At 38.1% G+C, this 26,537-nt stretch overlaps 2 protein-coding genes across 2 annotated transcripts; one reads left to right on the forward strand and one right to left on the reverse strand.

Moving 5' to 3' along the window:
* Positions 1-2,818: 2,818 nt before the first annotated feature.
* tectb (tectorin beta) lies at positions 2,819-4,867 on the forward strand (the record flags this gene model as incomplete). Its single annotated transcript, XM_079845563.1, has 10 exons — positions 2,819-2,885; positions 3,014-3,204; positions 3,286-3,437; positions 3,547-3,619; positions 3,832-3,935; positions 4,029-4,112; positions 4,207-4,369; positions 4,449-4,527; positions 4,615-4,647; positions 4,803-4,867. 10 exons carry the CDS (start codon positions 2,819-2,821, stop codon positions 4,865-4,867), a joined length of 1,011 nt encoding a protein of 336 aa, XP_079701689.1.
* A 480-nt stretch (positions 4,868-5,347) lies between these two features.
* On the reverse strand, positions 5,348-26,060 carry gucy2g (guanylate cyclase 2g; the record flags this gene model as incomplete). The annotated part of the gene is made up of 22 exons (XM_079845564.1): positions 5,348-5,491; positions 5,610-5,711; positions 5,942-6,033; positions 6,804-6,902; positions 7,006-7,180; positions 7,434-7,626; positions 10,031-10,171; positions 10,264-10,441; positions 12,512-12,836; positions 12,976-13,047; positions 14,712-14,816; positions 14,912-14,995; positions 15,082-15,207; positions 16,810-16,976; positions 17,070-17,173; positions 17,254-17,389; positions 17,475-17,619; positions 17,716-17,895; positions 20,702-20,826; positions 21,197-21,545; positions 23,766-24,058; positions 25,877-26,060. 22 exons carry the CDS (start codon positions 26,058-26,060, stop codon positions 5,348-5,350), a joined length of 3,519 nt encoding a protein of 1,172 aa, XP_079701690.1.
* Positions 26,061-26,537: the final 477 nt, after the last annotated feature.

The following is a 26,537-nucleotide window of genomic DNA, read 5'->3' on the forward strand; positions in this document are numbered from 1 at the left end:
TAAAAAAAAAAAAAAAAGAGTAGTTCTTGTGACAGCGAGTGTATGAAAGTGCCTCTGCAAATGGAGCTAAAGTAATTTGCATTGCTCTAAAGGGCGTGATAAAAGGCCGTCAAGAATCAGTGCTTTGCAGGTGATCGTCTGTTTGAAGCCTCACAATGAATGAAAGATAGCTCAAATATTTAGCATTGCTTCTGGTACGCCATGAACACCCGATATTACGTAACACAATGAAGTCTCGGGACACCTGAACAGCTTGAACACCTGGAAGGCCCTTCATAGTCGGCTGTAATGCTAGCTGTCCCTGGGCTCTGGGCCTCAGAGTTGATTTGCATCTGCCATAGTTTTCTCTCAGGCATTGCACTCTAATGTATCCCAATGGTCGCTTTCATTCTCATGGTAATGAGCGCAAGTGAAAGTAGCCTTTGCTGTGCTATAATTTTATCACGTGGGATATCTGTTCATTTGCTATCTGCACCTGATCGTTTTACATCAGCACTTGTAATTAGCGAATTTTGGCTTGTTTTGTTGCTCTCAGAGCAATTCTTAATATTTTTTTCACAGATTTGCTTAACAGATACATATAAATAGTTGTATGAATTATATGTAACAATAATTGCGCTCTAGCGTTTATAGTGGGATTTTTAATGCCCTCGTGATTTAAAAAAAATGTAACTTGTCTTGAAAAGTTTATGAAGTTTTTGTCCGTAAAGAGAATTTTCACAGATGAACACAACTTTTATGAATTTTGAAGCCTAAATTCAGTTGCCCAAAGTAAACAAAAAAAACAAACTAAAGGTGGCTGCAGTGTATCCGGAAAGTATTCACAGCGCTTCACTTTTTCCACATTTTGTTATGTTACAGCCTTATTCCAAAATGGATTAAACTCATTATTTTCCTCAAATAATTAATAAACAGAACTGCATGCGTCTTGCGGAAGAACATTGCTACTTCTCTCTGTTTATGTCTATGGCAAGTCACGCAGGGACTGTGCTCCTCCGCAGCGGTTCCTACCAGTCCGGTCTGAAATAGTCCCACTATAAACACTTATTATAAGTGTACCATAATGATTCAGGGTAAGACAAAAACACGGTTTGGAAAATGGATTCATGTTGTACATTCTCATTATATCATTTTTGTAAATCTTGAACACAAAAAGTTACGGACAGCAGCTTTGATATTAAAATATTACTTGCATTAAAATATGACTTAATTTACCTAATCTACATCAGAGGATAATGAACCATATTTTTTTTCTCTTTATAATTGAACCCCAAATGGGGTTTGAAACACATCTGTCTGCCGCACAGAGATTACGTTTTAATTGTGTTAAACCTATTGACATCAATGCGACCAAACTGAACTGGCTGACCCTGTATTCATGATTCATACACATGAAGAAAGGCTAAACAGGGATACTCTCCTGTCCTAAAATTGAAGGAGACACACTGTCTGAGGATAAATGCTGCTTCTCTAAGTGCCCTGCTTTCCTTAGAGGCTGAAACACAATCTCTGTGAATGGCACATCCTTTGACTATCAGATTTTGTGTGCTTGTCTTCAGGCTTCTTACCTTATCTGGAGGCCATCTTGATCTATATGGGCCCCGTCCATACATTCTTTTTCGTATGTTTGATCACGGAAATCTTAAAGGCACTTTGTGCGCTTGTTCCCCAGTGTGATGTTTTCGGGGAGTGTGGCAGTACCAGTTCATATAGGTGATGACTTGGGTGGTATATCGCTAATCTAAGTGCTCCTGCCGCCGTCTGACTCATGTGGTTCCGGAAAAAGCTTGTTTCCTGACTTACGTTTCATTGTAACTTCCTGAAAAGAGTTGCGGGTTGTCTATACCACAGTGCTTCATCATTATGACATTTTACTTCTATTTTGCACTCTACGAAAGTGGAAATGTTCCGTTCTTGACTTGATTTGGAACTTTCTTAGAATCTTAATGATTCCTTTAATGAGATTCAAGATAAAGAGCATGAAGATGCACAACTGTATTACTTTTGGATCTCTTTTGGCTTAGCTCAATGAGACTGACCTTAATGACACTTTTCTTCTTTAAGAGGCAGTCTGGCACGACTGGGGCGAATTAGGTAACTACTGCAATCCACTAATCAGCATGGCTGCCTGGCAGAGACTGAGAAGTATTACATAACCTGGAGTGAGTCTAAATTGGAAGCCCATTTTCAAACTCCCTAAGAAGATGGCCATTTCTATTTGATTTTTGAGTAGAACCTAAAAAATTGCAGGTGAGAATGAGACCATGACAACAAGTTCCTATCAGAAACACATGTGAAGGGCTGAAACATTACTGGGAGATACATTTTTATGTGAAAAAAAAGAAGATACAAGCGAAACGACCATGTTTTTAATTAAAAGCTGAGAAAATGGTCTTCCCCTTGAGACGTTGGTCATTTAAAAGTCAATGTCTGGCCAGCACAGAGAGCTTTTTGTGCTCTCCTTCACAATGCTATCACCAAAAGGCCTTACCAGACTGGCTGACCAAAGAAGCAAGGGGGGTTACTGCCTACCTGTGGACCTATAAAGCAGCTCTTGTGCTGTCTTCAATGAACTCTGCTTTTAGGATTTATAATTTGCATGCAGAAGAACCACACAGGAACCATGCAAACCTTCTGCTAGAGACCTGAGCCAACACTTCTTCTGGATTCTGCATTGGTATGGTATGAACTTACATTATAATTCAAATATTATGGGGCTTTTTCATTGAAAATAATCAGAAAATGTTGTATATACAGACAATACAGTGATATTGTAGGTAAATGTAACAGTGCAGTTCTCTATGTTCAGCGTCAGGAAATGGCAGCTGTTGGTGTTCTCTTGATTCTCCTCCCCATGACGTGGGCCTGTGCACCTCAGAAAGCCGGTAAATGTGAAATAAGCATCATATTTTAAACATTTTCTCTCAGTGTGGATCAAAGGGCCGTGTGTTTGTTGTTGGCATGATTTAATCGGCTAGAAAATCCTGACAGACCAATTTGTCGTCTGTTTCAGATTATGTGATGGTGTCATGTTTTCCCAATGCCATCATTGCAAATGTGCCAGAATGTCCATATGGATGGGAGATTGGCCAGCTGTCCCTGGGCGGCGTGTGCTACAATGGAATTAACACTCCGGGCTTCTATCGTTTTACCATCCCCGACCTTACTCCCAAGAATCACTCATACTGCGGCACCCTGTCTGAGGTGAGACATTTGATTGGTTTGATATATCCTAAATGTTATTTCATTAAAAATAGCGCTAAAACGTATCTGCCTTCCTTTCAGTATGTAGGAGGCAAAGACCCACGGTACATATTCTACAACTCAATTGTATCCAACGACTCCTCACTCACTGTCCGGAACCAGCCTGTCAACTACACGTTCAGTTGCACTTATAAAGCGGCATATCTGGTCAACAATGCTGTGTTTAGCCAAAGGTAGACCCCATTACACTGACGTCAAGTCCAGCAGGTGTAGATTTCATGGAACCTGTGCATTCTGACCCTTGACTTGCAGCGTCTTTACTAAACCCTCTGCTTCTTCCAGAGTGGCAACAGTTTATGTCAACAACGGGAGTTTAGGTTCTTTTAAGTCTCAGTTGTCTATGAACGTCTTCACAGTGAGTAGCTTTTCTCAAAAGTCATGAAGAAAGTACAAAAGGAAAATGTCCTCTCCATTTTATTTGTGACGTTTTGTATAAAGGTCAAATTTGATGGTTTGTGTAGTAGTGCACTACAATCTATACATAAAAAACTATGGATTGTAATACTTAATATAACTGTATATCTTTGATTGTGTTATATATTTGATTGTGAATTTTGTGGTTTGTAGAACTCAAAGTTCCTCTACGCAAAAGATTCTCCGTATGTGATTGACACATCCGAGATCGGATCAGAAGTGTTCATTGGCATTGAAGCAAAAGGACTGAGTAACAGGTGAGTTGCTCAAAAGAAAGGAGTCTAGATTTGATCAAATACACAGATTCACATAGTAGTCAGTTAAAAGGACTCGCTCTTTAATGTTTATAGATTCAAAGTAGTAATAACAAATTGCTGGGCAACACCTACTCCATATTCAACAGACAGGAAAAGGTGGACTTTAATTCAGAACAGGTAAGGTTTTATTGTCAATTCAAACATATAGGGTAGAATGGGTGTCAGTGTAAATCAAAACTGCTCACTGGGTAAATATGCTCCTGGTTCACAGTTGCTCCCTAGACAACACAGTCAGCATATTTGAAAATGCCAAAGACAGTCGGTCCATGTTCAAGTTCAATTCGTTCCGCTTCCAGCGACTAGAGAAAGTGTCCACCGTGTGGCTACACTGTGAGGTCCAAGTATGTGACGGGGAGAAGCTGTTCTGTCAGCCGGTGAGTATCAGTGGCAAATGAATGCTATTGTAGTTCAATAGATTACCGGCTCCACTAAGATTCTTCTTAACTATCCAAGACTCCGTGTACATCAAGAAGCACTGAATTTGAACATGATCCAAATGGAGGCATCCTGACCATGGAGTTTCAAGTCAGAGGTATTTCATTTTTTTTTTTTTTTTTTTTTTTTCAAGTTTGATATTCAAGAACATTTGTTTTAAAACCACATAACTCTCTGCTTACAGCACAACACTCCTCCAGTTATGTCCATCTTGCAGGTAATTTTGTACTATGAATGCAGTGCAGACGCATGAATGATTTTCATATATTGATATTTCGTTTTAAAGTACACCACAGTTTTACACCTGCATTTAAACTCACTTCTTTGAAATGACGCTTAAGATTTCCCTTTTCTTACCTTGCTGTTTTACAGGCCCATCTCTGTGTCTGCTGTCCATATTTCTAATGACTGAGTTTTTAGGATACTTCAGTTTGTAATGAGGCCAGATGTGGGTCACTCAAATGCAATGAAACATGCCTTTGCACTTATACAATTACTTAAATATAGACACGCATGCATGCATGCATACACCCACACACCATTCGTGTCTCAGGGAGTGTATCGACACATTCCTTTAAATGTTCACTCACTTTTTTTTTTACAGTTTTTACTTGTTTTTTCCTTACATGAGTATTGGTAGAACAAGAAAATAATATCTGAAGGAGGTACTATCAATTGGTAATCTTTAGTGTAACAGATCAGAAAAACATCGTTTTTATCTTGCATTAAATGTGAAAAAATATTTTTGAAATATTTTTAGTAATTAAAATCTTTTACAAGATGTTGTCTTGACATGTTCTTTATTGACAACGTTTTTTTTTCTTTCAAAAATACATTTTTAAATAAAAATGTATAAAGTTTAAACACTATTTGTTGTTATGTCCTAATATCCAAGAGTATATAAAATCACAGTCAAATTAGATATCGGGTACAGTAAGTGTGTGCATTTCTGCCATTTTAGCCAAGGCTGGGGTCCGCTGGATTGCTCTTCTGTCTTTAAAATCTCCATCGTTTGCTGAGGTTGTTTTAGTTTTCTCCTGTTTAGACATGACAGTGCAAGACTGTCCATATACAGTGTGTCAGGTCTTCATATAGCACTTCCTTTCAATTAGCACTTTGTTTCATGAACAAACACCTTAAATTGTAAATAAAAATAACCATAAGTGGATTGATACTTACATCTGTTCCTGATTTAGGACTTGAATCATAGTCCTGGCCAGTGGGTGGAAACCTGAATCCAGTTTTGCCTGTCAACCAGAAGGTTTTCTGTGTCCCCTTTCCCTAGAAAACACATCAGAGATATGATTAGATTCACAAAGGCACGACAGTAGACACTGTTTAGAAGTCTGAGACCACCAGTGAAAATATATTTTAATTAGATATATTTGTTTTAACATTTATCTTTTTTTGTATTGTTCACAACCCTATATCATGTAGGTATAAATGGAAAAAATATAGCAGATTTGAGTGTGATCTGAGACTTTTGGACTGTATGGTTTCATTATACAAACCTTTATTTCAATATCGCCCCTCTCCTCCAGTTCAAAACTTCCATTCTTGAGTAGAATATCAGCAGTGCTCTGAGAGATGTGGATTCTTAGTGCTGAAAAGGAAATGAGCAAGATTTAACCTCTATAAATAAAATACATTTGGAAATATTTGTTTTACAGAGAAATATAAATGTAGACTAATACACTCAAAAAAAAAAGTTCTATATGGCACCAAAAATGGTTCTTCATCGTAATCATAGAGGAGCCACTTTTGGTGCTATATAGCATCATATCTTAAGTTCTGTATATGGTAGCCAAAGAAATAGTCAAAGAACCGGTGAAGAACCACTGAAGCACCAAAATTGGCACTATATAGCACTTAAAAAGGTTCCCCTATGATTACGAGCCAATAACAATTTTTGGTGCCATAAAGAACCTTTTTTTTTTTTTAGAGTGTATAACATAGGTTAAATATAGTCTATACCCAGATAACAGGGAACATTCTTAGAACTTTGGCTAATGTTCTGGCTTGGTTCTCTCAAAGTTATGATCAAATGTTCTTTGAGTGACGTTAATAGAACTTTTCATTCAAAGTTATCTGGTTTTTAATAACGTTCTCAAAACTTAAACATAAAAGTATTATTAAGATATCATTCATGGGCGGTTTTTAAGCAAAATGTAAACGAGAGATAAAAAACTGTATAAGAATGAGAGTTTTGAGTGAGATGTTTAGATGTTCTGCAGGCATTTCAGCTTTGTCGTCTCCATCAATAAAGTCTAAGCTTTGGCATCTGGAACTCCATGACTCGAGTGATTTCTTGCAAAGAGGAAAATACTTTTTCCACAACAATAGTTGCTAAAAAATAATACGAAAAATCCTTACGAAGGCTGTTGCTCTCCATCCTAGAAGCCGTGTTTACTGTATCTCCAAATAAACAGTACCGAGGCATTGTATTACCCACAACTCCAGCAACCACTGGGCCTGTATATGCAAGTGACAGACAATTTTTAAAGTATAATTTCTTGTACATCTCTTACAACATGTATAGCCCACAATACACTTATAGTACAGTATACTTGCATACCAGAATTGATCCCAATACGTAGGGCCAGTTTCTCATTAGGCAGATGGCTAATTTTAAATCTTTTGAGGTCAAAGAGGAAGTGGAGTGCCATAGTAGAGATTTCCTCAGCATGAAGATTACCGTTACTGATAGGCAGCCCACTGGCCACCATATATGCATCCCCTATGGTCTCCACCTACAAGAACAATTTAATCAAGAAAATAGTGAAAGTAAATGTAAATAAAATAGTTTATTCTTTTAGCATGAATCAATAGCATTCATTCAGTCCTTCATCCGTTTACGTCACATTATGCTACAAATCTGGCAACATTATGCTACACAGCATTTTTGAAACTCGTGCAAATGATAAATAATGAGCAGCAAATATTGACAGAATTCTGCATCCATAAACAGGTTGCTGGATACCTAGGCGAGTTTGCTTCATTTACCTTGTAGACATCATATAGCTTGATGATCTCATCAAAAAGACTGTAGAGGTCATTGAGGAGGGTGACCACCTCCAGAGCTGAGCTAATGGAGCACATGGTGGTGAAACCCACAATGTCAGAGAAAAAGATGGTGACCATGTCATAACCTCTAGGCTCCACTGATTTCCCAGCCATTAGCTGATCAGCAATATACCTGTAAAAAACACACTGCCATCACTGAAAATGCAAGTATTACACATAACATGTCCATGAGTTTTTATCAATGCTTAGATTTTAGGTTAAATGTATATGAATGTATATGTGAAAGTATGGAGCCCCTAAGGGGACATGGTGATGTAAAAAAAAAAATATTCTGTGGTGTGATAAAGCAGATCTCAAGAGTAATAATATAACACAACCACGTAAAAGTGCAGTTAGATACAAGAGAAGTAGTACTGTGAATTTACTGTAATTATTAACCTGGACTATACTGTAATTTCACACAATTTTATAATAATAATAATAATTTGTTACATTTATATAGCGCTTTTCTAGGCACTCAAAGCGCTTTACATAGAAGGGGGGAATCTCCTCAACCACCACCAATGTGCAGCATCCACCTGCTGCTGATCTCCTCTCCACACACCAGCTGATTGGTGGAGAGGAGACAGAGTGATGATACCAATCGTATATATATGGGGATGATTAGGAGGCCATGATGGACAGGGGCCAATGGGCAAATTTGGCCAGGATGCCGGGGTTACACCCCTACTCTTTATCGATGGGCATCCTGGGATTTTTAATGACCACAAAGAGTCAGGACCTCGGTTTAACGTCTCATCCGAGGGACGGGTGTTTAACAGTGTAAGATTACATACATAACTCTATTATAATTAGTGCTGTCAAATCGATTAATCAGGATTGCTTAGATGCAATTAATCTCAATTAATAATTGATGTGACAGCATTAATTACAACCCCAAATCAGAAAAAGTTGGGACAGTATGGAAAACGCAAAAAAAAAAAAAAAGAAGTGATTTCTAAATTTACTTTGACTTGTATTTCATTGCAGACAATATGAACAAAAATATTTCATGTTTTGTCTGGTCAACTTCATGTCATTTGTAAATATGCATCCTTTCCTGTCATTCAGACCTGCAACACATTTCAAAAAAAGTTGGGACAGTAAAGCATTTACCACTTTGTAATGTTGCTATTCCTTTTCACAACACTTAAAAGACGTTTAGGGACTGAAGACACCAAGTGATGAAGTGTTTCAGGTGTAATTTTGTCCCATTCTTCCTGCAAACAAGTCATAAGGTGGGCAACAGTACGGGGTCTTCGTTGTCGCATTTTGCGCTTTAAAATGCGCCACACATTCTCTATTGGAGACAGGTCGGGACTGCAGGCTTCTTGAAGGCAGCATATTATGCTCCAAAATCTCTATGTACTTTTCAGCATTAATGGTGGCTTCACAGAAGTGCAAGTTACCTTTGCCAAGGGCACTGACACAACCCCATACCATGACAGACCTTGGCTTTTGGACTTGTTGCTGGTAACAGTCTGGATGATCCTTTTCTTCTTTGGTCCGGAGCACACAGCGTCCATTCCTCCCAAAAAATACCTGAAATACTGATTCATCTGACCACAGTACACGTTTCCACTGTGTGATGGTCCATCCCAGATGCCTCCGAGCCCAGAGAAGTCGACGGCGCTTCTGGACACTGTTAACATAGGGCTTCCTTTTGGCACAGTACAGTTTTAACTGGCATTTGTGGATGTAACTACGTATTGTGGTACTTGACAAAGGTTTGCCAAAGTAGTCCTGAGCCCATGTGGTGATATCGCTTATAGATGAATGACGATTCTTGATGCAGTGCCGCCTGAGGGATCGGAGATCACGGTTGTTCAGCTTAGGCTTGCGCCCTTGTCCTTTACGCACTGAAATTACTCCAGATTCCTTGAATCTTTTAATTATGTTATGCACTGTTGAATGTGAAATATCCAAATCTCTTCCTATCTTTCTTTGAGGAACATTGTTTTTAAACATTTCAATAATTTTCTCACGTATTTGTTGGCAAACCGGCGATCCTCGGCCCATCTTTGCTCCTAAAGGATTAGACCTTTCTTGGATGCTGCTTTTGTACCAAATCATAATTACAATCACCTGTTGACATCACCTGTTTCAAATCACATCATTATTTAACTATTTTACCTCATTACTAGCCCTAAATTGCTCCTGTCCCGACTTTTTTTTTAAATGTGTTGCAGGTCTGAATGACAGGAAAGGATGCATATTTACAAATGACATGAAGTTGACCAGACAAAACATGAAATATTTTGTGTTCATATTGTCTGCAATAAAATACAAGTAAAAGTAAATTTAGAAATCACTTCATTTTTTTTTTTTTGCGTTTTCCATACTGTCCCAACTTTTTCTGATTTGGGGTTGTATAATTCAATCTTAAAATGTTTTTATGTCTACCCATATAAAATATATATAACCATCTAGTATGTAACTCTGCGTTGGTGGCAATTGTTGCTAGCTGATATAATGAGTAATGAAAAACACATTAACAAAATGTCACTGTCCCAATGATGCTATAACAGTTTGTTTACCTTGGCAGCATGCTAGATAGAAGCTTATCTGCTCTGCTTTTCTCTGCTGTGAGCTGATTGGTTCTCTCCTCCACTACTTCTTCCAGATGATTGGCGTATTTCTCGAGTTTGCTCACCATGTTGTCCAGGATATTGGTATGGCTGGAAATTGATAAAACAGCTTAGAATAACTAAAACTAAATACGCTTAGGAGAGTCAGGATCATTGGGCAGACAGCTACATTAGACATTCACCTTTCAGGACATGCCTCACGCAGTTGTCTCCTGATACTGGTGAATGGGGGTCTGTGGTCTGGGTTCTCACTCCAGCAGGCTTTTAACAAGGGGATGAGACGTTCATCACACATGTCAGCAGACAAGGTTGGTCTAAGGGGCTCCTCGCTCATAGGCATCCTTAACATCTTGATAATCTCTAATGAATGTAATAACACACAAACTGAGAAGCCAAACTTAATCCAGTTGGCTAAGCAAAACTATGTTAGTCCTGTAATTATATTAAATAAAGATCAAATATTTATTGAAATTCAGTTTACTGAACCTTCAGAATGCCAAATTTTTGTTTATCGTTCATATGGTATGATATTGTATGAGAGTATCGAGATCATACTTGAGAAGGAAAAAACACCTTATTCAGAGGCCCAAACTGAGCAAAAAAATTTGCAATTGCTGATATTTAAATGGCAAAAATAAGATGAAATTCGTACAGCTTGTAATATAAATCAATGAGATCTTTATAACAGTATAGCAGACTACTTGGATAAAATGTATATAAATATCAGTTGTCGCTCTACCTCCTAATATTATTTCTTAGTAAGATGATATTTAAATACTTTGTTTTATGATCAAAGCTCTGTTGTTTTTATCGTGGGGGGCGAAACATAATACAATGCAATACAATACAATGATGATTGAGGTATGTACAAATACATGTGATTTAAAAAGCCAGATATATCATATTTGATCCATTTTAACATGGTAATAATAATACTACTAATAATAATAAGTTTAATTTATATAGCGCCTTTCCCAAGCTCAAGGACGCTTCACAATAACAGTAAATAACAAGCAGTTTACACATAGATGGACAGTGGTAATCAAATAAACCTAATCTGCTTCAGTCCAGTAAGTGTTCGTCTTAAAATATATTACCAATATACACTCACCTAAAGGATTATTAGGAACACCTGTTCAATTTCTCATTAATGCAATTATCTAATCAACCAATCACATGGCAGTTGCTTCAATGCATTTAGGGGTGTGGTCCTGGTCAAGACAATCTCCTGAACTCCAAACTGAATGTCAGAATGGGAAAGAAAGGTGATTTAAGCAATTTTGAGCGTGGCATGGTTGTTGGTGCCAGACGGGCCAGTCTGAGTATTTCACAATCTGCTCAGTTACTGGGATTTTCACGCACAACCATTTCTAGGGTTTGCAAAGAATGGTATGAAAAGGGAAAAACATCCAGTATGCGGAAGTCCTGTGGGCGAAAATGCCTTGTTGATGCTAGAGGTCAGAGGAGAATGGGCCGACTGATTCAAGCTGATAGAAGAGCAACTTTGACTGAAATAACCACTCATTACAACCGAGGTATGCAGCAAAGCATTTGTGAAGCCACAACACGCACAACCTTGAGGCGGATGGGCTACAACAGCAGAAGACCCCACCGGGTACCACTCATCTCCACTACAAATAGGAAAAAGAGGCTACAATTTGCACGAGCTCACCAAAATTGGACAGTTGAAGACTGGAAAAATGTTGCCTGGTCTGATGAGTCTCGAGTTCTGTTGAGACATTCAGATGGTAGAGTCAGAATTTGGCGTAAACAGAATGAGAACATGGATCCATCATGCCTTGTTACCACTGTGCAGGCTGGTGGTGGTGGTGTAATGGTGTGGGGGATGTTTTCTTGGCACACTTTAGGCCCCTTACTGCCAATTGGGCATCATTTAAATGCCCCGGCCTACCTGAGCATTGTTTCTGACCATGTCCATCCCTTTATGACCACCATGTACCCATCCTCTGATGGCTACTTCCAGCAGGATAATGCACCATGTCACAAAGCTCGAGTCATTTCAAATTGGTTTCTTGAACATGACAACGAGTTCACTGTACTAAAATGACCCCCACAGTCACCAGATCTCAACCCAATAGAGCATCTTTGGGATGTAGTGGAACGGGAGCTTCGTGCCCTGGATGTGCATCCCACAAATCTCCATCAACTGCAAGATGCTATCCTATCAATATGGGCCAACATTTCTAAAGAATGCTTTCAGCACCTTGTTCAATCAATGCCACGTAGAATTAAGGCAGTTCTGAAGGCGAAAGCGGGTCAAACACAGTATTAGTATGGTGTTCCTAATAATCCTTTAGGTGAGTGTAAGTTATTCTTATATTTAATTTCTTAAAAATCCATAAAGATTTCACATGCAGGAAAAAAGACATGTGACCTTTATAGGGTTAAGAAATACAACACAAGCATTACCTTTTGGTTCCAGGTGAACGTCATGGTATGGGCCCACCTCTGTACTGTACATCAGCTCTCGCATGATTATGGCAAAGCTAAAGACATCTCCTTTCTGGCTGCCGCTGAAAGGGTAGTAGACTTCTCTCAAAAACTCAGGAGCAGTCCAGAACATCTCTTCATACTTTGGATTTTCCAGTGGGACCAGTCTATGTTTGGTGCCATGCTTGAACTCCCACAGGCCAAAGCCAGAGAGTTTGATCTGCAACCTGCTGTCCACCAAGCACGTACTGGGCCTCAGATTTCCATGAGACTTCAGGCTGCTCTTATGTATGTACTCCATGCCCTGTAAAGAACATACCACAAACTCACAGTGGTAGAAAAGCAGACCAGTCTTGTTCCAAATTACATTGTTGTTATAAATAAACTAGAAATCTAAATGATATAATGCAATTAAAGACATTACATTTAAACAACATACTCACATTAACAATGTCATAGGCAAATGACAATTTGAACATCCAGTCCAACTCAATTTCACTATTCCAAAGAACATCCTGATGTTTCAAAAGCAGAATAACAGATATACTATGAGTCTGATGATGTGGACATGTTATATACGTTTCAAACTTAATTCTAATTAGTCCTGTAACTGGTAAAGTATGATATTTCAATACTAAATATGTATGTTTTTACAGATTTTCAAATGCCTTTATTTTGAAGGCAGCATAAATGCAATACAATATATAGTCCCGCTCATTTACAGGGTCCGCTTTATTGGAATAATCCGCACACACAATGGCACAGGTTTTACGCCCTTTCTGATGCAACACAACACTGAGAGTGCTCACTCAGGACACACTCACACACACCTACGGCCAATTTGACATATCCAATCCATCTAACCTGCATGTCTTTGAACTGTGTGGGGGAAACCCACGCTGACTACATGCAAACTCCACACAGAAAAGACTCAGCCAGGGCTTGAACCGTGGACCTTCTTGCTTTGAGGCAACAGTGAGTCACCGTGCCGCCCTTATAAATGCATTACAATAATTGGCCCATGTTCCTTGTTTCCATAAATTATCATTCTCAATGTATTAAAGGTGTCATCGGATGCCCATTTTCCACAAGTTGGTTTGATTCTTTAGGGTCTTCATGTAAAGTCTGTAACATACTTTCGTTAAAATTCCTCAATGTTTGTGTAAAACAACACCCTTTTTACCTCTTCAAAAACAGTAGCCTACTGTTCACAGCGACCCGTTTCGGTGCATGTCTCTTTAAATGATAATGAGCTACTGCTCACCCCACCCCTCTCTTCCGTGGGGTGTGTAGACACATGGGCTGAATCCGAAATCGCCCCCCCTAAACCATCATTCACTATTCCCCACGTTAGTCCACTAATATAGTTCACTTGAAGGAGTGAATGAAAACGAGTGCGTGAAGTCGGACAGCCGTTGAGTGTACATCGGCTGTACACTCGTTATTGTGGTGCAATGTGGGATCGAATAAGTGCACTCAATAATGTCCACTATGGTTTCGGACACCACTACAAATGCCTGTCCCCTCAAATAATGCCCTATTTAAGGGTATAGGGGGCGATTTCGGATTCAGCCATAAAGTGCTGCCTTGGCGGAAAGTGTACAACTGGCTGAGGGCGGAAATATGCTAATATGGGAAAGTCCGTCAGTGGTCGTGGGCGGAGCATGAAAATTAAAATTGATTATTGAGAGTGTTTAGGCTTTGTAAGGGTTAAAAAAAGGAATGAATGGATTTGTATCATTATTCTAGGGTGGTTGTGTTCACACACTGCAACATTTACATGAATCATTTGAAATGATTTGAATCACTAAAAAGAACTGGCTCATTGCACTCTACTGTATGTGCAGTATGTTTTACATATGATAAGAGTGATCTTTTTGGGAGTTGTATTAAACTGGTAGTTGTGTTTTTTCAATTCGCAACCAAGTATCTGATCTGAGTATTTTAGTATGTTCCGTTGTCATGAACAATCGGATTCCTGGTCAATTGGGGCAATCTCCCACACTGGCAGAGTAATAGACTTGCTAGAATCGGTTCCTATATTATATACATATATATATATATATATATATATATATATATATATATATATATATATATATATATATATATATATATATATATATATATATATATATACACACACACAGTTCAGTTCCCAACCCTACTGTATACACACCTTCAAGCTTCCTTTCTTGCAGTACTGCATGACGATACAGACATTTGGCGGATCAATACACACCCCAAAGAACTGTACCAGGTTCTCGTGTTTCATTTCTTTCAGCTATAGCAGGAATAAACACAAGTATTAGAGTCCTAGCAATTGGCCTGTGACCTGTTGGGATAAAACTCAATCTCTGAAAATATCTGAAATTTTACCATATTGAACTCTGCGATGACAGATGGTTTCTTGACATCAGTAAGGATTTGGTTTTCCAAATACTTTATGCCCACCTCGTTTCCCTGCACCATAGGCAAAAAAAATGGGTGCCAGCTTAAATATTTGGGTTTGTGCAATTATGTTTTAACATGTAATTCAGAATTTGTACCTGAAAGAGTCCAATAGTAGTGTAGATGGCTTCTTTAGCACTACAGCTGTTTGTGGAGAGCACAGATTGAGAGCCACCACTTCCACATTTGCTTGGTGTTGTATTTACAGACAGTGATTGTGTTCCCTGTAAAACCCATAATCAGTCATTAATAATATGATGGTATTTTATAGTGTATATTTATATGTGGATGGGCATTTTTGGCCATTTTTTACTTACCTTACTATAAAAAACACCAGCTTATTAGCTGGTTAGACCAGTATGCTGGTCAAGGCTGGTTTATGCCACATTCAGACATTACATCTACATTGCTGGTTAGAATTGCTATTGGTTTGATGCTAGTCTAAATGGAGGCAATATTAGCCTATTATTATTAATCAGGCATTGTTAGGCGGAGCTAGTGCGAATTTGCATTTGCAAACAAGGCAACACTATTTGCACTTGGTGTAAATAGACACTCCGAATAATTAAAGGTGCAGTAAGTTATTTCTGAGATACACTGTTGATATTTGAAATCGACACCCAAACAAACATACCCCTCCCTTCATTGCCCCGCCCACAAAATAACAAACACACTATGCAACACAGGCAACGAATAAAAGCTGGTGAATCAGATTTTCCCATTACTAAAGCTAATTTTACAACACCTGCATATATTGGTTCTGTGAAACACAGCAAAACCAATGTTACTCGCATATCGAGCAGAAACAAAGCAACCTCAGGGCCCTATTTTAACGATCTGAACGAATGGTCTGATGCGCATGGCACAGGTGTCTGAATACACTTTTGCTAGTTTAATGATGGAAAAAACAGTCCAAAAATGGTCCAAAAGGGTTGTACCTAGTCTCTTATTGAGTAATGGGTGTGTTTTGGGCGTAAATTGCAATTAACCAATCAGAGTCTCATCTCCCATTCCCTTTTAAAAGCCAGTTTAAACAATGTGGCGCTGTACGTGAAAATGATAACTGCGTCAGGCTGAAACTAGCAAAGAACACTTGCGCCGTGCCTGGTGTCGCATTGCGCCGGGTGTATAATAGGGCCCCCAGTGTCCATTTTTAGGCCTTACGCTGCATTCACACCAGGCGTCAGCGTTAACGCTTCTCATTTACTTTGAATGGGTGATGTCATGCGTTGCCAAACTGAATTGTGGGTTCCGTCGCGTCGCGTTGCAAGCGGCAGAAGTTGAATTTTTCAAGCGCCAACGCAGGCGTCATCCAATCAGATCGCTCTATGCAAATACCCTAGAGCAGACGCTAGCCAATTTTGTCGTGCATCCCTAGAGCAGACGCGGCAAGTAATGTGATTGGCTGTTGTCGCATCAGCGCCAAGCTTCAGCCACGCCCTCTGTCAAGCGTTAACGCTGACACCCCGTGTGAATGCGCTGTTACCGCTCTCCTCCTCCTACGCAGGAAAGCTTTTTTAACATGAAGTTGTCCTAGCTCTTGTCTGATCTTTTTCTAATTATATTCATTTGACCATTTCCTCTTTGGTAATATCTCAGCCATCTCTCTTTCTACAGTCTTTCTACAAATGTCCTGCTTGCTCACTCTCTCTCCTCCCCCATTTTGAGCGTACTATTGCTGATTGGCTACGAGAGTGCTGTGATGTTATTGTGATCAGTCTGATTTACATTTCTCAGAAATCGCTTAATGCACCTTAATAAATAAAGTAAAGAGTAAAAAATGAGTAACAAAAACAAACTAGATTGAAAGGACAAGTGAATCTTACTTTGGGTTCTCTAAGGATAGTTATGTCGCTGTAGTCAATTAGCCACCAGTTGGACTCTTCCAGGCGGGATTGTAGACGGATCTTCTGTAGAGTCAGCAAAGTGATCAAAGCCACTGCTGCCACTCCTAGCACAGGCAAAGCCACCAGCAGAATCACAAGAGATACCTCTGGAATCGAGTGACAAGACATGGTCCTTTGAAATACATAAAAAGACTACTTATGACCATAGAAATCTAGCGAATCTAGTAATGTCCATTTACCATTTTCTAACCATTCACAGAGCTCATTATTGAAACCACAGGCTGGATTATCTTGTGGAGGTTTTCCATTTTGCCAAACTATGTTAGAAAACATTGATGTGGGTCTGCAAAACATTTTCCATACAGTCAGAGATTCAGTGTTGAGCATCAGTAATACGATCATATGGAATATTTTTGGTCTTACTTGATCGTTTTGGTCTGGCTGTCAAAGTCCAAAACAGAGACAAACTTTATGATATTTTCTGTTTGTTGCAGGTCATATACTGAATAGTCAAGGTTCCTCTCTCCATATTCATCAAAATGAACCAGACCTGAAGCCCCTGTTGAAATTTTTATTTTGGTTATTTACAATTAATATAGGAACAACTAAGAGGCTGTACAAACTTGCATGCGTGACAGAATTACCATAAAACCTAATGGTGGTCCTCTCCCTGAGGTTCTGGAAAATCTCTCGTCCATGACGGAAGTCTTTACTATTTTTAAAGGCTTCTTTAAGGCCCATGGCATAAAGTAGAACCGCGTCATGTAAATAGGCGGCGTATGAGCTTACCTAAAACATCAAATGCAGAATATAAAATGAATTAAAATGTGACTAAATTATGCGTGACAAAATAAAAATGATTAAATATTCATAAAATATTCTCACCTCTTTTTCCGAGGACAGGTTGCTATAAAAAGGAGCCCCTTTCAATCTCTCATAAACCTGCTCGAAAAAGTCATAGTAGTCATACCCGTCATAGGACTTCTGAGCGAGTACAAACACCATGTCAAAAGCCTTCAGCATTGTTTTATTTCTGTTACCCAGAGCAGACTTCCACAGGTTGTCCTAATGGGAGAAAAAGTGAGAGTAGGTATCTATGTAGGTAAAAGAGACTTGTCACAATCTGATTCAGATGACTTTGTCTATAACTTTTATATGACTTTGTCATATGAATTAATACAAGACAAAAAAGTGTCAAATAGACAATTGAACACCGTTTAGGCATATAAATATTTCCACCAACTCAATATATGTCTGAATTACATACTCTGTTTTATTAATTATAGTGACAATAAAGTCAACACGTTTTGGAGAAAAATACTCTCTTAGGCACAGAAAGGCATGGGGGTGACAGGAGCTAATAGTTACTCTATTTTACTCCAGAAAATATTTATTAATTTTTTCAATTCAATTTCAGTATCAATACATACATTGTATACAAAAAAGAAAAGAAAAACATAATAAAAACATTGAGCATTTTCATTGTTATTACCCAGAAATAAATATTCAATTCACTGACAATTTGTGACCTTTTTTTAGTTTGCCCATGCAAAAAAATATGTTTTAAGAACATTTTGCTAACATTGCCACTAAGTTACTAAAAACTTTATTTCTGAATGTTCTCTGAATGTTCAAAACATAATTTTTTTAACCCCCGGGGGGGTATTCCAGAAAGCAAGGTTAACTTACCGTCACATATACCTTGAACTCTCGGTTGATTAACCCAAACCTTTCTTACTTGAGGTGTGCTGGTTCCAAAAACGAGTCCCGGAGTAAGTTCAGACAACTCAGAGTATGTTCCCGGTTAACACACAAGACATTCTCAACAGAGCAAAAAAAAAAAAAAAACGATGATTCACCATGGAAACAGATGCTAAGAAAAAGCGCACCATTCTACTTCCTTCTTATTTTGTTTAATGGCGATTTACATAACCTACTTAAAGCACATCGCCAACTATTTGGTGGTTGTGCAATAATTTTTTTTAACCTTTACATTTAATAAGTATTCTTTATTCACTGAGAATAAGGATTATATTGTTTGTTTGTTGCTAATTAGTTGAATGCAGATCCATGTGTGAGATGACAATAAAATAAATAATACATTTATTTGAATTGAGTTAACATTCAAGCATTACCTTGTTGTAATAGTGCTTTAGAATGAATATATAATATTGTATATTACATAAACATATATATTATATAAGTATATTAATATAACTTTATTGATTATATAACATGCATCTGAATACCTCTTAAGCAAACTAACCCGGCAACATAATAAGGTTATGTTCAGAGAGTGAGTTGCTATGGCTACTTACATACCCTAAAAATTACCTCCGTTTTTGGAACCGAAAGTTGAGATTATCCGCTTACTTACTCTTAAACATACCCGGGTATGTCACATAACCTGCTTTCTGGAATACCCCCCAGGTTTCACAGACAAGGCTTAAGCTAGTCCCAGACAAAAATGCATGTTTGAGATTTGATTTCTAAATATGTCAGTTCCATTGTTTTGTCTCAATATGCACACCAGTAATGTGTTTTTTATAAGGCACGTTTATAAAAGCTACTTAAATGCCCTAATTGAACTAAGGCCTAATCCTGGCTTAATCTAAACCCTGTTTGTGAAACCGGGCCTAAATGTTTAAAAGCCATTTTTTCTTGGTTATGTGAACGTTAAAGGTGCACTGTGTAAATTTTAGCAGCATCTAGTGGTGAGGTTGTGAATTGCAACCGCCCACCGCTCACCCCACCCTTTCGAAGCACATAGAGAAGCTACGGTGGCCGACACAGGACAAAGATATCATTGTCTGAGACAGCAGAGAGTAGCTAGTGCTCTGTAGAGCAATTTGTCCGTTTAGGGCTACTGTAGAAACATGGCGGTGCAAAATGGTGACTTCACTGTAAGGGGACCCGCGTGTGTATGTAGATAGAAATGACTCATTCTGGGTTTATAAAAACATAACGGTTCAGTATGTAAGGTCTTTATACACCACTGAAAACATAGTTATGTATATTATATTGCATTTCTGTCAAAAGATCCTCATAAATACCACACACTGCACCTTTAAGGAAACATTCCATTTTGAAAACATTATAGGGACGTTACTTTTGAATGTTTTCTGAATATTCTAAAACAAGGGGTAACATTAAAAAAATGTTAGATGAACAACAACAACAAAAAAACTTTCCATGAATGATGTACAATATATATGTTTTTGTGCAAACATTTTGAGTACAACTTTGAACAAAAGTTTTTATTAATATTACAGGAAGAATGTTTGTTCATAACATTAAGAGAACCCTGCCAGAACATTAAGAAGTTCTGAGAATGTTCCCTGTACACTCAAGTTATAAGTAATATTCACACAGAGAAATAGGGTGTCAAAATTGTACCTTTAGGGGTACAACAGCTTGTCGCTGGGGCAGTACCCTTAAAAGGACACATTTGCACCTTTTTTACCACAAAAAGGTTCATACTAGGACCTTAAGGTACATATTTGTACTCTAAGGTACTAATATGCACCTTTTAGGAGTAAAACAGGTACAAATATGTCCTTTTAAGGGTACTGCCCCAGCGACAAGCTGTTGTACCCCTAAAGGTACAATTTTGACACCCTATTTATCTGTGTGTTGGAATTTTAGTTCAAAGGAAACAATCCACCAAAAATTTACAAAAGTTTTGAACTAGGTATTTGAAATAAAATAGTGCATTGTAATTATGTTTACATTCCAATATGTTAAATCTGTTTCATGACAATATAGAAAAATAAATGGAAGTATTCCGTTATGTTTTAAACCTTTAAAATATTTTTTCCCCCATGATTTAAGCATTATTGTACATTATTCGGTGAATAACTCACTTACTCACCACTTTGCCACTGACCTCAAACTGCTGAACGAGAAGGAAAACATACTCTCCGTTCATCATGCCTTGTTTCTGAGCTTCTAACATCAGAGACGTGGAGTCTTCAGCATTGGCAAGCACAACCACGACTAGAATGAACAGAATGGCAGTAACATTATAACCTTATAGAAAACCTTATATAACATTATAGTGCAGCAATGTATGCATATGCAGAAGCTGTACATTGTAATCACACAACAGATCATCTTTAAAATCAAATGGATGACCAGTCCTTAACAATAGAGAATGGGGCTTGAGAACAATGCACATTTATCAAGGACTTTGATATTATAACAGTTAAACTGCAGGTCAAGTTCACTCATCGTATGCCAACTAATAGCTTAAAGAGCAGCAAGCCACAAGGGCATAAGGGCAAGATACATTTGTGACACGTTTTGACTGTGTAAACTCCACCCAGATATTGTAAGAGCTGAAAGATAAGGACTACTATTGACTTACCTCTAGCAACCTTAGAAATGATTTGCAGGTTTCTCTGTGCAAGTTCTAGGTTACTGGTATCAAACTTGATGCCAGCTGTCACTGTTACTTTGCCCCCGAGTTGCTTTTCCACAGACTTCCAAAGAGCGTCAACACTGTCCCATGTGTTTGTATCAGAACAACCTCCGATCATCCCAACATGCTTCCATCCAAAAAATTCCATTGTTTTAAGCAGGATTTCTCCAAACCTTTTAAGGGGAGGTACAATTTTTATATAGGTATCATACACCTGAAGGTTATCCATTTTTGGGGTCTGGCCAACAAAGCCGAACATGGGAATGTTCCATGTGGATGCAATAAGCCCAGTGACCTAGAGGACAAAAACGTAAAGCAAAAACGTTATATTAAAGGTAACTCTCTTCACATCCTTATAGCAATCAACAATAGAAATGGTCTTAATATAAAAACAACAACAACAACAACATATGTCTTCAGTGGAAGTCTCAGGACCAAAAAATGTTCGTCCAATCATTGCATTCGGTCCGGATGCATTGATAGGATGTCCAACTTGCCTGTCAACCAATGTATGTATTTCCATACCTCTTCGCGCCCTGCTTGCGCAGACATCGCACGTCATCAGCGCGTTTCATGACTCGTGCTTCATCAGCTATGCAGAGTTGTAGACAGTCACTGAGCGCAGCAAACAAACAGCAGCCACCTTTTACCTTTTCCTCCTGAACCAAAACAACGAGCTTATGCTGCGTTCACGCCATGTCGTAACCGTAATTAAGATGGCAACCTGTGACGTTCTACCCGGAGCTGTTCAAATCATATATATATTCGTATACATATGGCAACTTCACACCCTCAGACTCGGATTTATGCGTTTCTATGGCAACACTATAAATGGTGAAATGAACCTGCAGCAGTCAAGTCAGAGCTCTGTAAGTTGTTTACGTTCATTAATATTTTTATGTTATGTGCTTTGAGACACGAGGTAATACACGCGGTCTCTCGTGACGTTTTGCAGACTCTGATCTGTTTTGGAGAGCGTTCTGAAGGGAGGGTGGGATCTTATGATCTCAAAGCTAGCTTGCTATTTCTAGCATTAAAGGGTTAATGTTAGTTCGCCCAAAAAAATGAAAATTCTGTAATTAATTACTCACCCTCATGTCGTTCCAAACCCGTAAGACCTTCGTTCATCTTCGGAACACAAATTAAGATATTTGTTGATGAAATCCGAGAGCTTTCTGACCCCTCCATAGACAGCAATGAAATGACCACTTTCAAGGCCCAGAAAGGTAAGAAAGTTGTTCAAATAGTCCATGTGACGAGTGACGACAGTGGTTCAACCTTAATGTTATGAAGCGACGAGAATACTATTTGTGCGCAAAAAAAACAACAAACAAAAAAAACAACGACTTTATTCAACAATTTCTTCCCGTCTGTGTCAGTCTCCTACGCAGTTTACTTTACTTATAAATACAGCACTTTTTTCAATGGCAGAATGGTGGCTCCTACGTCAGCATTACACGCATGAGTTGTTTTGCTCTAGTGAACCAATGGTGAGCCGGCATTCTACCGTAGAGCTTGAAATGTTTATATAATTTGTATTTGTACAGGGCAGGCCTACAATTATTTATATGTTTACATGCATATTATATAATTTAAAGGGATTGGGACAAATTTTGGGGGAATTTCGGATGTTTTAAGGAATTTTAAAAGTCTTAAAATATTCAGTTCAATTCTGTGTATGTTTCGAAGCATCTTTAAAGACATTCATTGTAATTTAATGTGGTGAAATATGTTTTTTGTCTTGAGAAACCTTGGCGAACAATGTGTATGCTTTTTAAATGAATGAGAATGTTAGAACACAACAGTTTTTCAAGCGAAAGCAAAGTGTTTCGGAGGAGCGCAAAAATAGCGAACGCAAAAGCATATCTTTTTTTCTCTCATGTCATTCAATTACCATGTCCCCTAATGGGCCCCGTAGTTTTGTGATATATTTGTAATATGCAACTCAATAATTAAGTGGACTTCATAATGATATTACTTGTACTTTATCGACGTATCCTAGCCGTCATCCTAAGGGAAAGTGCGCAAGCAGTGATTTTGCCAAGCAAGACATGTTCCTGGAACAACATTCCTGTCTAAAAATTTTGTCCTAATCCTATCCGGTCCCTAAACCTAACCCTACCTATAATTTATCCCTAAAATCAGAGGGAATGATAGGTGAATTACCTAATCCTGGTTGTAAACCTAAACTTGACATCAACTGTAAACTTGTCCCTCAAATCTGATTGGTTGATTGGAATGTTGTTGCTGGATCAAAAAGGATGTTAATCCAGGAACATGTTGTACTTGGTGAAATCACCTCCTTGGGGGAATGTGACTGTTCATAAAATTATTTGGCGATACTGTAGGTGAAAACTAATCTAATCTAACATTTAGCACTTAACTTTTGAAACCACAAACATTCTCAAACCTGATAAAAAACTTTATAATAATAACTAATAATAATGAACAATAATTACAATTACACTTTCTGTAATTTACCTGTATCAAATGCCAAAATAATTAAGACACTTACTTCAGCCTCCTCAGGACAGGGTGGGCCAAATAGCGCTGATAAATTTTGTTCCATTACTTGCTCGATGAAAGCCTGAAGTGAAATTTTTGCGTTACAGTCTGTGTCCATGTATACGAAGTCAAAGGTGAAATTTCCACTGAGAGAGGGATTTGCGTTTATCTTGTCTATGGCTATCTGCATTGCAGACCCCAACCTAAGCGCGCTGAAAGGGTAGGAAATGTTCCGAGGAGCTTGGAGCCCAACCGTAAGCTTATACTGGGTTGCTTTGTTGCAAATAACAGAGTTAGTAAGAGCTGAAAAAGAAACAAAAATCAGCACCCACCATTGTGTGGTTCCACTCACGTCTGACATCCTACCTGCATAAAACTCAGTCAAATTGATCGGCTTTCAGACATACAGGGAGATTTAAACGGATTCTGTCTTCCCAGGGGAAATTAATTCTAATCAAGGGTTTCTCTGGAGAAAGAGCACTTATCACCTATAGTGCAAGTTCTCAGGCAATTTTCACTAGTATACCTGCCATTAAAGCAAAAGGTAATGAAATATATATATATATATATATATATATTAGGGCTGTCAAACGATTAATCGCATCCAAAATAAAAGTTTGTGTTTACATAATATATGTGTGTGTACTCTGTTAATTATTATTTATATATAAATACACACACATTCATGTATATATTTAAGAAATATTTGCATGTATATTTACATTTACATTTATGCATTTAGCAGACGCTTTTATCCAAAGCGACTTACAACTTGGGAGTACACGAAGCGATTGGTCATGAAGAGTCGAGTAAGCGCAACAAGTGCCTGAAATACTGAGACCGTGTACATTGCTCAGTGTAGCACAGGCTAGAGTAGGGAGGGAAAAAGGGGAAGAAAGGAACGTTTTTTTTATGAGGTTAAGTGGTATATACTGTATATACATTTATATAATCTATAATATATATAAATATAAATGTTTTATATATAAAAATAATATTTTTTTCTGAAATATATACATGCTTGTGTGTGTATTTATATATAAATAATTAACAGAGTAGGCCTACACACACATATATTATGTAAACACAAACTTTTATTTTGGATGCGATTAATCGCGATTAATCTTTTGACAGCCCTAATATATATATATATACAGCTCTGGAAAAAAATTAAGAAGCTAAAAAGTGGTCTCTTAATTTTTTCCAGAGCTGTAGCCTATATATAAAAAAATTTAACAGCATTTTTAAAGGCAGTTCCTTAATGTTTCAGTATGAGTAAGAGGTCACATACCAAATATGGAAAGTGGAGAGAGGCATTGCATTGTACATTTTCCTTTTTGAGTGTGTGTATATCACTTCAACTTTTACCTAAATTAGACTTCAATCGACAAGACTCAAATTCGCAGAGGCCTTGGCGACTTTCATTTATTCCATTTCGTTGTCTATTATCAGAACAGATTACAAAATCCAAAGGTGCTCGCATCTTATCTGTCATTACAGTCGAATGTCAAAGTTCAGCTGGGACGTTCTTCCTACACTGCGGTGATAATGATGCTGAGGCAAATGAGGTAAGAAAACAGTGTGTGTGTGCATAAGGTCATGTTGTGTCATGCTTCACCGGCTGAAAGGTGTTAAAAGGAGGTGTGGCATGGGTAGACTCTTGCTAATAAGGGTTTAAGGGTCCCAGTGGCCTCCCTCATGGTCACTTTAACCTGCAAAGTTGTACATGATGGGTTGAATCAGCAAAATGTTAATGCAAATTACCAGAGAGAGCTATTTACTACACTGAAAATCTGGTAAACGGAACATGGATCTTAGCAACAATATGTACTGTATTCCTGAAGTTTGCACCATTTACACTGCATGCGATTCAATGTCACACTGACCAGCGAAGACAAATGTCAAAGTCCACTTTTCATACTAGCACTGTGTAGTTTCACATTTGTATGTCTTTCTCATCATGCAGACATTAAAGAACAGACGTGTGAATCTTGTGCAACACACATTTCCTTCACAGGATTTCATTAGCCATGATTGTGTTTTTGTTCAGTCATTTGTATTATCAGGGAACAGATAGCAGCAATTGGTTCAAAGGTCACTCATGTGCTTGTTTTATTGGACCTGAGACCATGCCTTTCTCCTCAGTCTTCTTGTGGCTATAGCAAACCTGTGCAAGGGACTCTCTCTCAGGACTTTTTCTTCCAGTTCCATCACCTGACGGACACACCGGACTCCTGCTGGTTACCCAGGTACTTGCTTCTAAAAAGCCTGAGCTTTCATCTTTATTTGTGAATTTCATATCCATATACCAATACATGTAAACGTAATATTTTTGTTGACACAGAAAATGATTTTGAACTAGTAGGGATGTAAACATAGAGGAAGATGCATTTAACCTGGTTGCTCTGAGTCAGTGTTCTGATGAATACAATTACTTTTAACATAGGTGTGAGTTTGCAGGCCATGCTAAAGAACCAAAAGCATACTTTTATTGTTGCAATCTCAGAGTATACGCTTAATAAGAAGGGGTTATATATCTATAAAAGAACATTTTCTTTGTACCTTTTACAAAGGGTAGTTGATGCTCTTGAGACTGGGAAAGGTTGTATAACCATTGATAGACTTTGGCCACCATAAATGCATGGCTAGGCAGATAATGTACAATAGCATTATAATATCCATGTGTGTGATACTGGAGTCCATACTAGAGGAACAGTAACTGGAGGATGTTAAGAAGGAATTTCACTGCTTTAAAAAACATTTATCGTAGTTTTCTTTAACT

The sequence above is a fragment of the Gobio gobio genome (genome assembly GCF_949357685.1).
Source record: "Gobio gobio genome assembly, chromosome: 20".
In the NCBI taxonomy this organism is placed as follows: Eukaryota; Metazoa; Chordata; class Actinopteri; order Cypriniformes; family Gobionidae; genus Gobio; species Gobio gobio.